General features: G+C 37.7%; 1 protein-coding gene across 1 annotated transcript; it reads left to right on the forward strand.

Moving 5' to 3' along the window:
* LOC110392697 lies at positions 710-1,967 on the forward strand. Its single transcript, XM_021384999.1, has 2 exons — positions 710-819; positions 1,404-1,967. The coding sequence occupies exons 1-2, from the start codon at positions 763-765 to the stop codon at positions 1,965-1,967; spliced, it is 621 nt and encodes a 206-aa protein (XP_021240674.1). The 5' UTR covers positions 710-762.

The raw sequence follows: 13,560 nt of genomic DNA on the forward strand, positions 1-13,560 counted from the left end.
GTAATAGACTGGTCAGACCAACATTTGAACCGTTGTTTCTTAATCTCACATCGGGTATACATATATTAAAGAACCTCCTCTCACTCTGATAATCGAAGCAAGACAATCTTCTATTACTTTTTTCATAGAAGTAAGAAAACATTTAAACAGACATTACTACATAAGATAAATGAACAAAAAGATTTAGTTTTGTGTGAACTGCTGAATTATTGAGAAATAAGAATATTAGTAAAAGCCTGACTTTCAAATAGAAAAAAATATGCTTGCATATTTTATTTTTAGGTATTTGGGCAAGTTCTGGTTTCGGTCAATATAAATTTATCTTATGAAATTCATTAGTCATTTTTGTTGGCTGCAATATCCTACATATAATAGAATTCATTATCTTGCTAGACAGTCTACTTTTAGTATATTGTTGCCATTTAGGACTTTATTCTTACTTTGCTAAAATCATTTAGAATCATTTATTAATGTCACTAAAAAATATATGTGCAAGCACTTGAATTGCCTTATTGTTAATTCTCAGGCTTAGATACTCTTGCAGCCCACAGAAAGGTAATATGCAACTCCTCCGCGACAGTTACAAGATTCAGATGCAATCATGTATTCATTTGTGCAGATACTATCTGATTTCACAGCCCAGCGACTCATGCAACAGAAAGGGCTGCCTGTAGCTCAGCTGTTCTACCATTAGCATCTGAGCAGAGCCGAGAGGTCCCTGCCATATCTGCCTTCAGGTCTTCCACAACACTCTGCAGTATTATGCTCCCATGTTACATTCAGGCACCTGATGAACTTCAGCCAGCGGAGCAAATGAAAGTAAGTGCGTTCACATAAATATCGATTTCCATCCTGGGAGCACTGGGTTCACACTGTCTGCATCCCCTGACATCTGTGGAAGTGCAGGTTCATAGCCAGGGAATATTTCCTGATCCCACAGCCTTTTCTTTGGTATCCTTTGTTGATATGGTATAAATGATAACCTGAATCTTCTCAAAAATTACCTAAAGGGCTTCTGAATTGCACAAGGAATGCAAATGGGAATTCACTAGCAAAAATTATTTTTCCAGAGTTATTGTTAGCCAGAGGTGTGATTATGTGTAGCACTAAGGTTGCTAAGTATAGTTTCCAATTTTAGCAGGCATGACACATCCACACATGCTGCAGAGGGACTGTCCATAACTGACCTAGAAAGTCCTGGAAGAGCATTCCACTAACCCAACACAAAAGAGCTGTTGACCCAGGAACCAGGTCTCCTAGCCCCTCAAAACCTTAAATACGAACCTACCATAACCTAGCAACATGGTTTGTCATTATGGAAAAACTTAATCTCTAGAAATTCCAGAATGACAGTCAGAATAATAACTTTCCTTTCTTCTCTCTTTATAACAATTCCTTCCAAGGATAAACATGTGTTGCTGTCCCCTTCTGCGGCTGTCCATCCTCCTGACCCGAGGCTGTGCTTGCTCGGACGGAGTCTCTCAGTCACCGATGTGGTGGAAGCAGATCTCATTTATTCCCCGGGACACTTCTGGTATCATACCCATACAACTGACCGCATCTGCAACACGCGCTGGTTTTGTAACTTCTGTCCAATCACAGCCTCAGTCACGCACCGTGCACGAGGCTCCGTGTCATGGGCTGACCGCCCTCCTTCTGGTTGGTTCTTCCATCTTCTACATCTTTCCTTGACTGCATCGATACTTTCCCGACTTTCGGAGCTTCCGGGTTCATTTGGTCACGCATGCAGGCACAATAGCTATTCTTGCATAGCGGCATCGAGTACTAATGAGCAGCTATTGCTTAATAAGCAGCCGTTGCGACCCACAAACACGCAACAAAGTCTTAGCATGTTAAAAAATACAGACTTGCCAAACAAAAAAATATTTCTTGTGCTGTTTTATCGAAGTATCATTTGCCTGTGCACTATTGTGGTTCTGTGGATAGCATTCTCACTGCAGGACTGAAAGAATCTGAGTTCCGTCCCACAGTGCCATTCAATTCAAATACAGAAGTCTAGCCAATATTTACATCTCTAAATTAACACACATCACAGAGTAACCAGCACTATACAAACTCAAACACCTATGGAAGACATCATTGAGCACATAATGACCAGGACAATACCTTGCATAAAATTGCTACAGCTCAAATGAGCAATTCACTGCAGTATAAAGACCTCAGAGAGTCAGAGAAAGGTAATTGCTTGTTCATGAATTACCACAGCTCTGTTAAAGATAGAGAGCTAAATTTGTTGTGCTCATCCACTTCAGTTACAAGTAAAAGTTATCACTGTGGCTCATGAAAAAAGTAAGAAATGAGAATGTTAGATTTTATGAAATTTTGACCAATAGCTTTCACATTGCATTTGAAGAAATCATGATTTAGGGTATTTTGGTCTGAATAACCGAAGTGTTATTAGGTAGACATACAGGTGGAAGGAGGGAGTAATTTTTCTCTCTCCCCTTAGCCCAAAGATTAGAAAAAAACCTTGAACTCACTTAGTACGTGCTTGGATATGCCTACAGACACGTCTGAAAAACCCACGTTCTGAGAGGAGCCTTGAGTTTTTTCGCAGCCCAGATGTTTTCTTTACCACTAGAGATCTCAGCAAGATCTCTTAACAGTCCAGCAGGGCTCCTCTCTGTAAGGTGTTGTAGCTGTGTGCCTGCTTATGTGTGCCTTGCTACATAAGCACAGAAATCTGTACATTTTGATTCCAGCCATATCAGCTAGGTACATACAGGCCTCAGCTTTACATTCCCTGGAGACATTTTGAAAATTACATCTGAAGGATTCAAAGTTTGCACTTCATTATATACATAAAAATATATAGACATACAACCTGTGTAGGTTGAGGTAAAAATTATTAATTTAAGCTATTTTTTATCCATCTTTTTAATGAAAAATAAATAACTTTTCCAGGTTTTTACCTTTGTCTTAGGGAACATGAGTCCTGATAAGCTTTAATTTTGTGTAAAGTTAGGGTAGTCCTTCTGTAGGATTCTGCAGACCAGGACCCATCCCATTTACCAGCTCTGGTGCAATCAAGGGCCAAATGTACAACAGCTGCCTGGCATTACAGAGACGCTGACCTGCACACTCAGAGGACTTAATCGGAACAGTGTGCTACGAGAATTTTGCGATAGACAGAGCTGTTCAGTCACCTGTGCAGTAGTCCCATAGATACAAAATATTCCAGAACTAGATAAGAACAATTTTTCTTTTGTGTCACAAATTCAGCAAGACCAATTTTTTTTTTAATTTTTATTAATGAATAATTTTCCAGATTATCCAACTGACTGAACTGACTTCCTTAACAATGTTAGCAGAAAGTGGGAAAGAGAATCATGGTGAACTAAAGAAAAAAACTTATTTTACAGGATGAGAAAGGGGAGCTGAGATGAGAAGGAAGGCACAGCCAGGGGAGATGGACTGGGAGGTAATGAGTGGAATGGCTGCCCTCTCTCCTTCATGTCCAAAACAGTGTGTGTGCCATGGGGAAAGAGGAAACATTAAATGCGGACGCATCACCAGAAAGTTATAAGTTGTAATTAGACCTCAGAGCACTGGTGACATCATAAACCCATCAATACCAGCTGCTAATTATGGTGTCAATGGAGCCCCCCTCCAGGTATTTACAGCCTGCTTCTTCACAGGCACCGTATTCAATGAATTATTCATCATACATCCACCTCTGTTTGATTAGTCAAAATGCTCTCACAAAGTACAAACCTGGGCTTAAAAGTGGATTTTGCTAGACCTCATTTAAGCTGTCATATAAATCTACCTTTTCAATTTATGAAAAAGTAACCTATCAGTTTATCTTTTCATGATGTACGAAGCAAAGAAATTGGCACAGAAAAGCTTTTCTTTCCTGATACATTTTTGTCTTCACAAGCCAGTCTCTAAAAAAAAGTAAAAGCTCTCAAAACAAATGCATCTTTTATGCTTTTCAAATACTATCTGCCTGCTGAATAAAGATTTTCTGATTTATTATAGAAACATATTGACACAAGGTAAGAGAAAAGAAAATAATGGGAGACATTTGTATGCTTTGGTAAAGTCAATTTAATTAGTATGTGAACCACACAGATAAGTATCATCACTTCCTAATGTACTCAGTCTGGACACAAATCAAACCAAACAAGGCAAGCTTTTCAAGCAAAACTATTTGTCACAAAGTGAATTAAAAAAAAAAAAAAAAAACAACAAAAAAAAACCACGTCAACCAACAACAACTAGAGCCAACTCAGCCCACTGCATTATTATTCATAACGGCCATTGCTAAAGGCAAATGAAACAGTTCAGTTAAATCAGACTCTCACAAAAAAGTACGGATTCTTGTAACCACACTAAACAAATATTGTAATTTACATTATTGTCCAAAACAAGTAGCAACTTTACAAATTCTAAGCCATAAATCCATTTGTTTCTTTTTACTTGTTCTATCTATACAAAAAAATAGGTAAATTTTTTGTTAGTATAGAAAGCCACCTCATCATTTCTTCTTATCAGGCCTCTCTCCACAAACCTGTCTACTTTTAATCTCTGAGATCCTCAGGGAAGAGGCAGTTCTTTGTCTCTTCAAGCCAGGATATCACTGAATAATAATAGAGTTTACTGAAAACCAAAAATTCTTTCTCAAGAGAAGAGCTGACATCAAGGCAGGTATTTTTTTTTTTGCCTGAGACAAGGTGAAAAGGTGAATATACAATTTAAAAAATCCTGCTGAAATTTACGTTATTGTAGCTAAGCCTCTAATTACAATATTTTTCAAATAGAAATGCTTTAATTGCCAGTATTTACTATACCATATTAGGGCAGGGCACTTGAAATCTTTTTCCTTACCCAAACTTTGAGTATGTTGCATTGAGGATGATGTTTTGGCTAAACCATGTTTGCAGTCCACTGGCTAGTCAGTTTATCTCTCCCACAGCACAGTCTGCTCATTTCATATAGTGCCAAGATGTTCACTCAAGAAGATACAAATATTGATATTGATTAAAAACCAATTATTAATCTGAGATGGAGGAATGTAATAGATGTATTTGACTTCAACATTCTCAGGAGAGGAAATATTCCATGACTGAATGTTTCACACACACACACAAAAAACGGAAGTTCAGTGTTTAGCGGAGAAAATGTTTTATCAGTGATTAATTTTTAATTCACCCTTAGTAGTAATAACAATAAAAACATCCTAACTATTGTTACGAAGTTATCATAAAACTTTTACTTTAGATCAAGAAACAATACTAAATGAAAATAAAAACTAATATACTAGACATTGAAAAATTGTACATTCAATTTGCACAATTTTTTACCAACAGAGAAAAAAGAACTTACCTTCTGTCCTTGAGGAAAAAATATGGTCTGGTCACAAAATAGTTACACAATGAATAGCTCCTTGAATAAAGCATTTACAACAGAATGTGTAGAACAGAGTGAGAAACATCTCAAGTCTTAAGAGTTTCAGTGAAGCCACTATTAACTTAGCAAAGAGGGCCTGCAGATTTACAGAAGTGAACGGAAACTGAAGATCTACAAGGTAGTTTGAAGGTAAAGGATATTCCATATCCCTAATCAAACACCCTGATTCTTCCTTCAAAACATTATTGACATTTCTTTTGCTGTGAAGATCACCTTTCCCAAGTGTTCAGCTGTGATGTGTGAGAAAGCTTAGAAACAGTAATAGGTGTTAAAGGTCCTCTACACTTTATACCTCTGGCCCTCTACACTTTGGAATGTACTTTACTTTTGATACAAGCAATTGTTATGGTCTATTTCTGTCCTGTCCTTAAGTGAATCAATATAAATCCTTGTGAAATGAAGCAATGTGCTACTAAATCAAGTTTGACCTTTTAATCCTTAAGAAAGTGTTAGAGTTGGCTACGTTTCTACATTTTTGGCAGTTGTTCAATAATATCTTTTTCTTTCTTTCTTAAGAAGCTGCCTGGGGTAATTATTCACATAATGGGACAAAGAGATGACCTACAGTAAGATGAAATGTTTTAATTGCCTCAGAAAGAAAAAAGAAAAAAAAAGGGTGCTCTTGTTAACTTGACATCACTGTAAATATTCATTCACTTGCAGATGCATTTTTTTTACAATTATTGTTAGCTAAAGACAATAACAATATTTTCCACTTGTTGGAGCAAGGCATTTACTTCAGTAGAGCATTGAATCTAAGCTCATGGCCAGAGTTCTCTTTTTAAAATACACCCATCATCATCTTATCTTCACCTGCAGAATCTCCCATTAAGAACAGTCCAAAGATCACCTAGGAAAATTGAATTACATGCATTCATTCCTGTTGAGATCTCACATTTAGAGTTTATAATTGCATTAAGGATGCATCTTTATAAAGACAGAAAAGGTTAAAAATAAGCCAATAGGAAGGATCTGGTCAGGGAGGGGAGCAGAGAAAGGGAGTCTATCAGTCTGTGAAATCTCTTGACCTTCAGTGGAAAGACACTAAAATAAAAATCATTTATCAAAATATCTCCCAGTTCCATGTTGTGAAAATGTCTGTGTTTTTTCGAGGGAGTTTTCATCTTCTAAAATTTTGTTTCTGCTGGTAAACTATGTATATTCTCTGGCAGTAATTGAAGGTAGGGTGTGATCCGGGCCCCTCATGCCCTGCCTGTACTCATCAATTGCTCTAATGACAGCCCCACTCAGCCACACAGATGCACAAGGACAGCCTGACTTCAAGTTGTCTCTAGATCCCACTTGCTCTTCTAGGCTTTGGTGCCCTACTCCTAGACCTACTCCTCTGCTTTCAGTCCAGTGCACTTCTAACTAGTAATGTCCTTGGGCTCAACGGATCTTTTCTTTCCTGTGGATTGGTTTATAGTTAAACAAACCTCCATTTATACTTTTTGTGGTGTTGTGCCACCTTGAATCCCTGTATGGACAAAGTAAGTAGAATGACCTTTTTACTATTGCTGCAATATTCCTGTGTTCCTTGCCATGTATTCCGACAAAGATACGTGTATTTTAATTCCAGATATATTAACTTTCATTTTAAATAAAATACAAAAAAAAAGTTGGATAAAAATATAACGCAGGTACCATTACACTTGTTTTAATGGCATGTTTTTCTCTCATCTCTCTTTTCATTTTTGTTTTTACATTCAAATATACTTCAGGTTGTTTTCCTCCTATGTGTTTATTGCTTTGCAGAGCTGCACCTGAAAAATTTATTCAAAACAAAAAGTACAAACACAGAGCAGCAATTGCATATTTCTCCAGTGCCACCTGACCTCTAGAACAGTTTCTCTTCTTTTTTGTTCATATCTACAAGAATAATTATGTTAGCAGAAGAGCATTTGCACAATTAACAGGACATTCTATTACTTTTAACCAGAGGACCACACAGAAGAAAGACTCAATGTTTGGAAGACTCTCCTGGAAATTCTTTCCATAGTAGACAAGATGCATCTTTCCCAGAAGATTTCTATTTGCAGAAAAGAGCACACAGAGAGGACAATGATCTGATATGTATCTGAACTGGATGGGACTGCAAATCTATAGCTCTAGTATATATAGTCTGTGTTTTAGAAAACTTAATGAGCTCATATCAAAGCACTTGAGAGAAAAGATGTGTCTGCCCATGGCCCCAAGCACTCCTGTACCTCTCATCAGAATTCAGACACCATCTTTCTCAATATGTCATGGCCCAAATATAGACCTGGTATGCGACGAGAACCTGAAATCAATGAAAACAGCTGAAGCACAGGAAACATCCAATGAATGGGATTTTTATTCTTTGTTTAAACTTTTCCTCATTAGTCTTGTATTCTGTTTCACATTCCTTTCAACAACAGCAATACTGAGTGCAGTGAGAATCAAATGTGAGAACTCCAAGAACTGAGAACTCCAAGCCTAAACGAGAAATAATATTCTTCAGAATGAGGGTTGTTGGAAATATTTCTGAAAGGCGAGCAGCTGCTTGGCCTTTCCATCTTGTATTTAGGGAATGATGGTAAATAAGACTTTTTTTTAAATAAAGAAAAAGAATGTATTAGAAGGAAAAAAGCTAATGATGGCCAAAGTAGATATTTATCATAGAAAGATATCTAGAGGAGTCCACTTCATTCTAGGGTCTGAGATATAGCATTTAAACAAAGTTTCTCAGGAGCAACTTCACTGCAAAGAAGATTGTTTTGTCGTCACAGAAGTTTCTGGTCCATCTTTAATGAATTTGGAACTTGTAAGTAGTACAACTTCGGTAAATCATATGATAGAAGTCACACAAAAACTTCAGTTAATATACCTAGGTCTCTCTGAAATCAACGTGTCCTATTTATTTCCACGGAAAATAAAACAGATACCAAGAGTACAGTAACACTATATGGTTGAAAAAATTCTCAGCTACAAAACACTGTTTTTCTGCAGTCACCAACATTAGCTCTCCATTTTCGACAGCTATGAACAAGAGCCTGAATGCTGCACTGGTAAAAAATCTGCAACAAAATTAAACAGAATACTGACAGGAAGGTTCAACCTCTAGTGCCATACCACCAGTGTTCACCTCTTATGTCGTGGGCTAACATAAGAAAATAGAATGCATTACTTTCTGTGCAGCCCTTGTATATCTTCCTAAGATTTTTCCAATAAATAAATATCTTCTACATAGAGAGATCAATCTTCCTGTGTACTTCCAGCCAAGCAGTCACTGAACTAACAAAACACACACATAATTTTTGGTAACAAAATAACCAGATTGACTAATGACACATAACTGACAATCTTTGCAGTAGAAATACTGACATCCAAGGTAACTGACATTTACTTCCATTTATGGTCAAGGGAGAAAAACAGATATTATTAATATGCATATTGTTGACTTATTTTTTATTTATTCTAGGATGAATCACAATCTAGAAATGGTTATTTGTCTCCATTAACTAGAAAATGAGAACACAGCGAACAGATCTGGATGTCTCCCTTTCAGCACCTTAAAAATATTATTGGAATATTTTTTCCTTTCATGATATTTTCTTCTCTTTCAAAGGCTTCAGAGCACCTGTCTTCTTTATTATTTATCACTCCTCCAGGTGTTCTGTCATCCACCTACTGAAACTAAGATTTTAAATTTTTCTTCCAGGATATGGATGAAAAAAAGTGTTAAACAGCACAGGGCAAGAACTGACTTCCATGCAGCTCCACTAGAAATCCACTCACACAGTGATGAATCTAAATTGCCAGTGGCATTTGGGGACCTATCTGTTAGCCAGTTGTTAATACATTACATGTATGTCATGTTGATCGTGTGTCACTTTATTTTCTAATCTAAATGTCAGGCAACACTAAGTCAAAAATGATAATGGATTATATCACATTGAAACTTTTATAAAGAGATATCAAGTTAGTTTGACAAAATCTATTTTTCATAAATTGTTTGAACAGAAATTGATTATATTATGGTCCTATCACGGTTTAAGAATTTGAACCCTCTCTCAGTCATATCAATTTTTTTTCTGGGGAAGTTATCATGAGAACAGATTAGGGTCATAAATGACATCCCACACTGAATCTGGATAATGGAATCTCTGAGATCAGATCTTTTGTCCTGCTTGGTTATCTCAGATATGCATTCACTTGTTCCCACACAAGTTCACTAAGTATAACTTCCTTTCCCACCAGGGGCATACATTCCTGCTGGTCTGAGAAGGTCAGGCAGAAAGTCAGTCTGGTTCCCAATAATGCTGCTGTTCACAGTACCAAGGAATAATTGGCCAAGGTTCATGGATGTACCCCCAGCATTCTTCTCCACACAGTTATCCAATTTCAGGATCCTTCTGCACTCCCAGGATGTTTTGTCTAGCCATTTTAACTACCTTCTTTCTAGGACCTCTTGTTTCCAGGACTGGCTACTTCTGGGAACCTTTCTTTTCAGCACCATTTCATCTTTCCTAAGTGCTTGCTTTTCCCAGTCTAAATAGTCTGTGTGTATTATAGTCTGGTGAAGGTTCTTGAAGTGCCAAGCAGAAGTTCCCTGCACCCCAGGATTATTTTCCTTTTTTTTCCCTTCACTTGTAATAGCAATAGCTTTGAGTTTTTCTTGTTTTGTTGGTCAAGACTTCTTTGAGAACTCTAAAATGATTTACATTTCCATACTAATTAATTAAGTGGCCCAAAGAGAACTACATTCAGTTACTTAAGAATACTAGATTTACATATTTGCATGTACAAAATTACCTAAATGTAGTGATCTCTATTCATCACTCTTTTTTCTCGTTGATGGAATAGAAAATACTGCATAATTGTGAAGAAAAATTATTAAATTATCTTTGTCCCTCTCCACAGCTGAAAAACAGAGCAGAAGAATTTGGAAGAATGTGGTGACTATTTCTCACTTTTATCGTTACTATTTTTCATAATTAAAATTCTAACATTTTGCCATTGTTATGTTTCTAGAGTATTTAAGATTCCTGATCATTAGTAAGTATCCTTTATGGATTTCCTATGAGAATAGTTTACAGTTCTTAGCTTCTAATCATGTATACTGCTTTACATTTTGTGTTTTTTAAAATATTTTCTCCCAGCACAGCTGAAAGATACCACAAGCAGAGATTATCCCTATTGGCACTGCCACCATTGCTATTACTTTTTGCTCTCCTCAGGGGCACTGAATCCACTGAGAATCTGTATTTGTTCCTTCTAAAACACCTCTTTATCTATGGACTTCTGTGCTAACCTTCAACATACAACTTCTACTGTCCCTTATTATTACCTCTCAGTCAGGTAAAGACGATTTAATGCTCAGATTTCTAAAGCTGTGGGAGATGGAGCCTGGGAGCACAACCACACAGTCTTCACAGGAAAAGACAGAGCTGTCCTGTCAGACTTGTTCAAAACCACAGTCTCCATCCTCATAACCTTGCTGGAGAGCAAGTAAACAGTCTCAGCACACAACTCTCCAAGTCCACTACTGCCAAACACCAAACTTGCAGCTACACTTTAGCAAAACTCTCCTGTTTAGCCATTATTCATGTTACACCTTTGTTTGTGAGTCAGAGTCTAATTTGTATGCTTTTTGTGGTAGCTGAAAGATATTTATATCATCAGATAGTTATTCATTGTCAAGCCTCAAAAAAAAAAAGGAAGTTATGAAATGGTGAATGATTTCCAGTACTGTCAGACCTTGAATGGGTACTGACATAGTGACACCAGGATGATCCATCTATACATCCTGGATGTCATCTAGGGAAAACCACTCTGCTCCCCCGAGTCCTCCTCACTGCAGAAGCAAGTTTATCTCAGGTGGCAAGGTCTGAACAACAAGCTTGGAATATTCTCCTCTTGAAGCTGTGATGATCAAGACCTAGATCACCACATTCATATGATTCACATACTTTATTACCTCTTTTCTCAATTCTTGATCCACCTTTTCATCCTGTATCTCCTTTTCTCTCCCCCAGCTTCTTCCAAATAAACAAACTGCTCAAATTATGTTTCCCCCCCCCGTCTCCATTATGTTATTTCCATATCCACATTAAGTATTTCTGCTATTATTGTTACCTAGACAATCTTGGCCTTGCAACAGATCTCTCTCAGTTACTCAGGCACTGCTTGGCCTTGGAATATTCTGCTCTCTTCTAGTTACACATGAAATCTTCCCTTCTCACTTATAACTCCTCCTTATAAACCTGTGAAATCCAGTCTTTGCTCATGGTAGCATCTGTTTGTGGCTTCTCACACAGGAATCCAGAATATCCAGTAGTTTTTACTGAACATCTTGTTCAGTTAGCCAAATATCAGGCTAGCACCTAGTCAGTGGTCTAGACACTGACATGTACCTCTAAGAAAAGAGGGATAAAAGAAACACAGCTTCAGCTGGGCTTCAGAAATAGAGCAAAAACCATGAATAAGCATTTTACCCTTAATAAACAAATTGAGAGTGAAGATGGTCTCACATCACAGCATTACTCTACAGATTTTAACTATCCTTGTAGCATCATGAGATAGATGCTACCTTACATAAACACCTTGGTTGACAGAAAAAATAAGGTTAAAACCAAATGAGACTTAAAGACTTTTATGTGACTGGATTTGCATCTTAGTAGAAAGTAGGCAAACAGAACAGATGAATTGGTTTGGGAGGAAGTTATGAGACCCACAGCGAATGTAAAGGAAAGGATTTAGTGGCAAGGTGCAATACAAAACAATTTTGCATATGGAATGACTACGCAAAGAGCAGCAAGTTATATTTTTCCTACTGAACACATTAAAACAATATTAAAGATTATGTGAGGAATGAAGGTTTTAAACTAAATTACTCTATTTTTCTACCTGATCATTATGGGATTGTAAATCTCAGAGGATTTTCAGACTAGACTCCAAGGATAATTTACCTTCAAAGAGACAAACTAAGTATTAAATACTTATGAATAACTGTAACATTGTTCCTAAAGTAGTTGCTGTGAACTTACTAAAAATTTGGTCTTATAAAAACAAAATATGTTTTAGCAAAAACAATAAAAGTTTCTTCTCTAAAACTGAACTAATTTAATTCCTGAAAGGATATTTAGAATCATAGAATGGCTTGGGATGGAAGGGACCTCAAGCATCAAGTTCCAATCCCCCACCAAAGGTAGAGTTGCCAGCCGCTAGATCAAATACTAGATCAGATTGCCCAGGGTCCCATCCTACTTGGCCTTAAACACCCCCAGGGACGAGGCATCCACAACTTCTCTGGGCATCCTGTGCCAGCACTTCACCACTCTCTCAGTAAAAAAATTCCTGGACATCTAATCTAAATCTCCCTTCTTTTAGTTTAAAACCCTTTCTCCTTGTCCTATCATTATCTACTTGTGTAAAAAGTTGATTTCTCTCATGTTTATAAACTCCTTTTAAAAACTGGAAGACCACAATGAGGTCTCCCTGCACCCTTCTCTTTTCCAGGCTGAAAATTCCAGTTCCTTCAGCCTATCTTCATAGGAGAGGTTCTCCAAAACTTGGATCACCTTCATGGTCCTCCTCCACGCCCTCTCCAAAAGCTCCACATCTTTCCTGTGTTGAGGGCCCCAGACTTGGACACTGTACTTCAGCTGAGGCCTCACGAGAGCAGAACAGAGGGAGACAATCACCTTCCTTGCTCTGCTGGCCACGCCTCTTCTAATAGAACCCAGGATACCATTGGCCTTTTGGGCTGCAAGCGCACACTGCTGGCTCATGTTAAGTTTTTCATTATTGAGGACCCCTAAGTTCTTTTCAGTAGGGCTACTCTCAAGGAGCTCTTCTCCCAGTTTGTACATGTATCTGGGATTACCTCAACCCAAGTGCAAAACCTTGCACTTTGCTTTGTTGAACCTCGTAAGGTTCATAAGGGCCCACCTTTCGAGTTTATCAAGGTCCCTCTGGATGGCATCACTCCTTTCTGCTGTTTCAACTGTACTGCTCAGCTTGGAGTCATCAGTAAACTTGCTGAGGGTCCACTCATGCCATCATCCATGTCATTGATGAAGATGTTAGAGTATCGGACTCAACATGGACCCCTGGGCGACACCGCTCGCTACTAGCCTCCACCTGGACATAGAGCCATTGACA

Source organism: Numida meleagris, chromosome 1 (assembly GCF_002078875.1).
Source record: "Numida meleagris isolate 19003 breed g44 Domestic line chromosome 1, NumMel1.0, whole genome shotgun sequence".
Lineage (NCBI taxonomy): Eukaryota > Metazoa > Chordata > Aves > Galliformes > Numididae > Numida > Numida meleagris.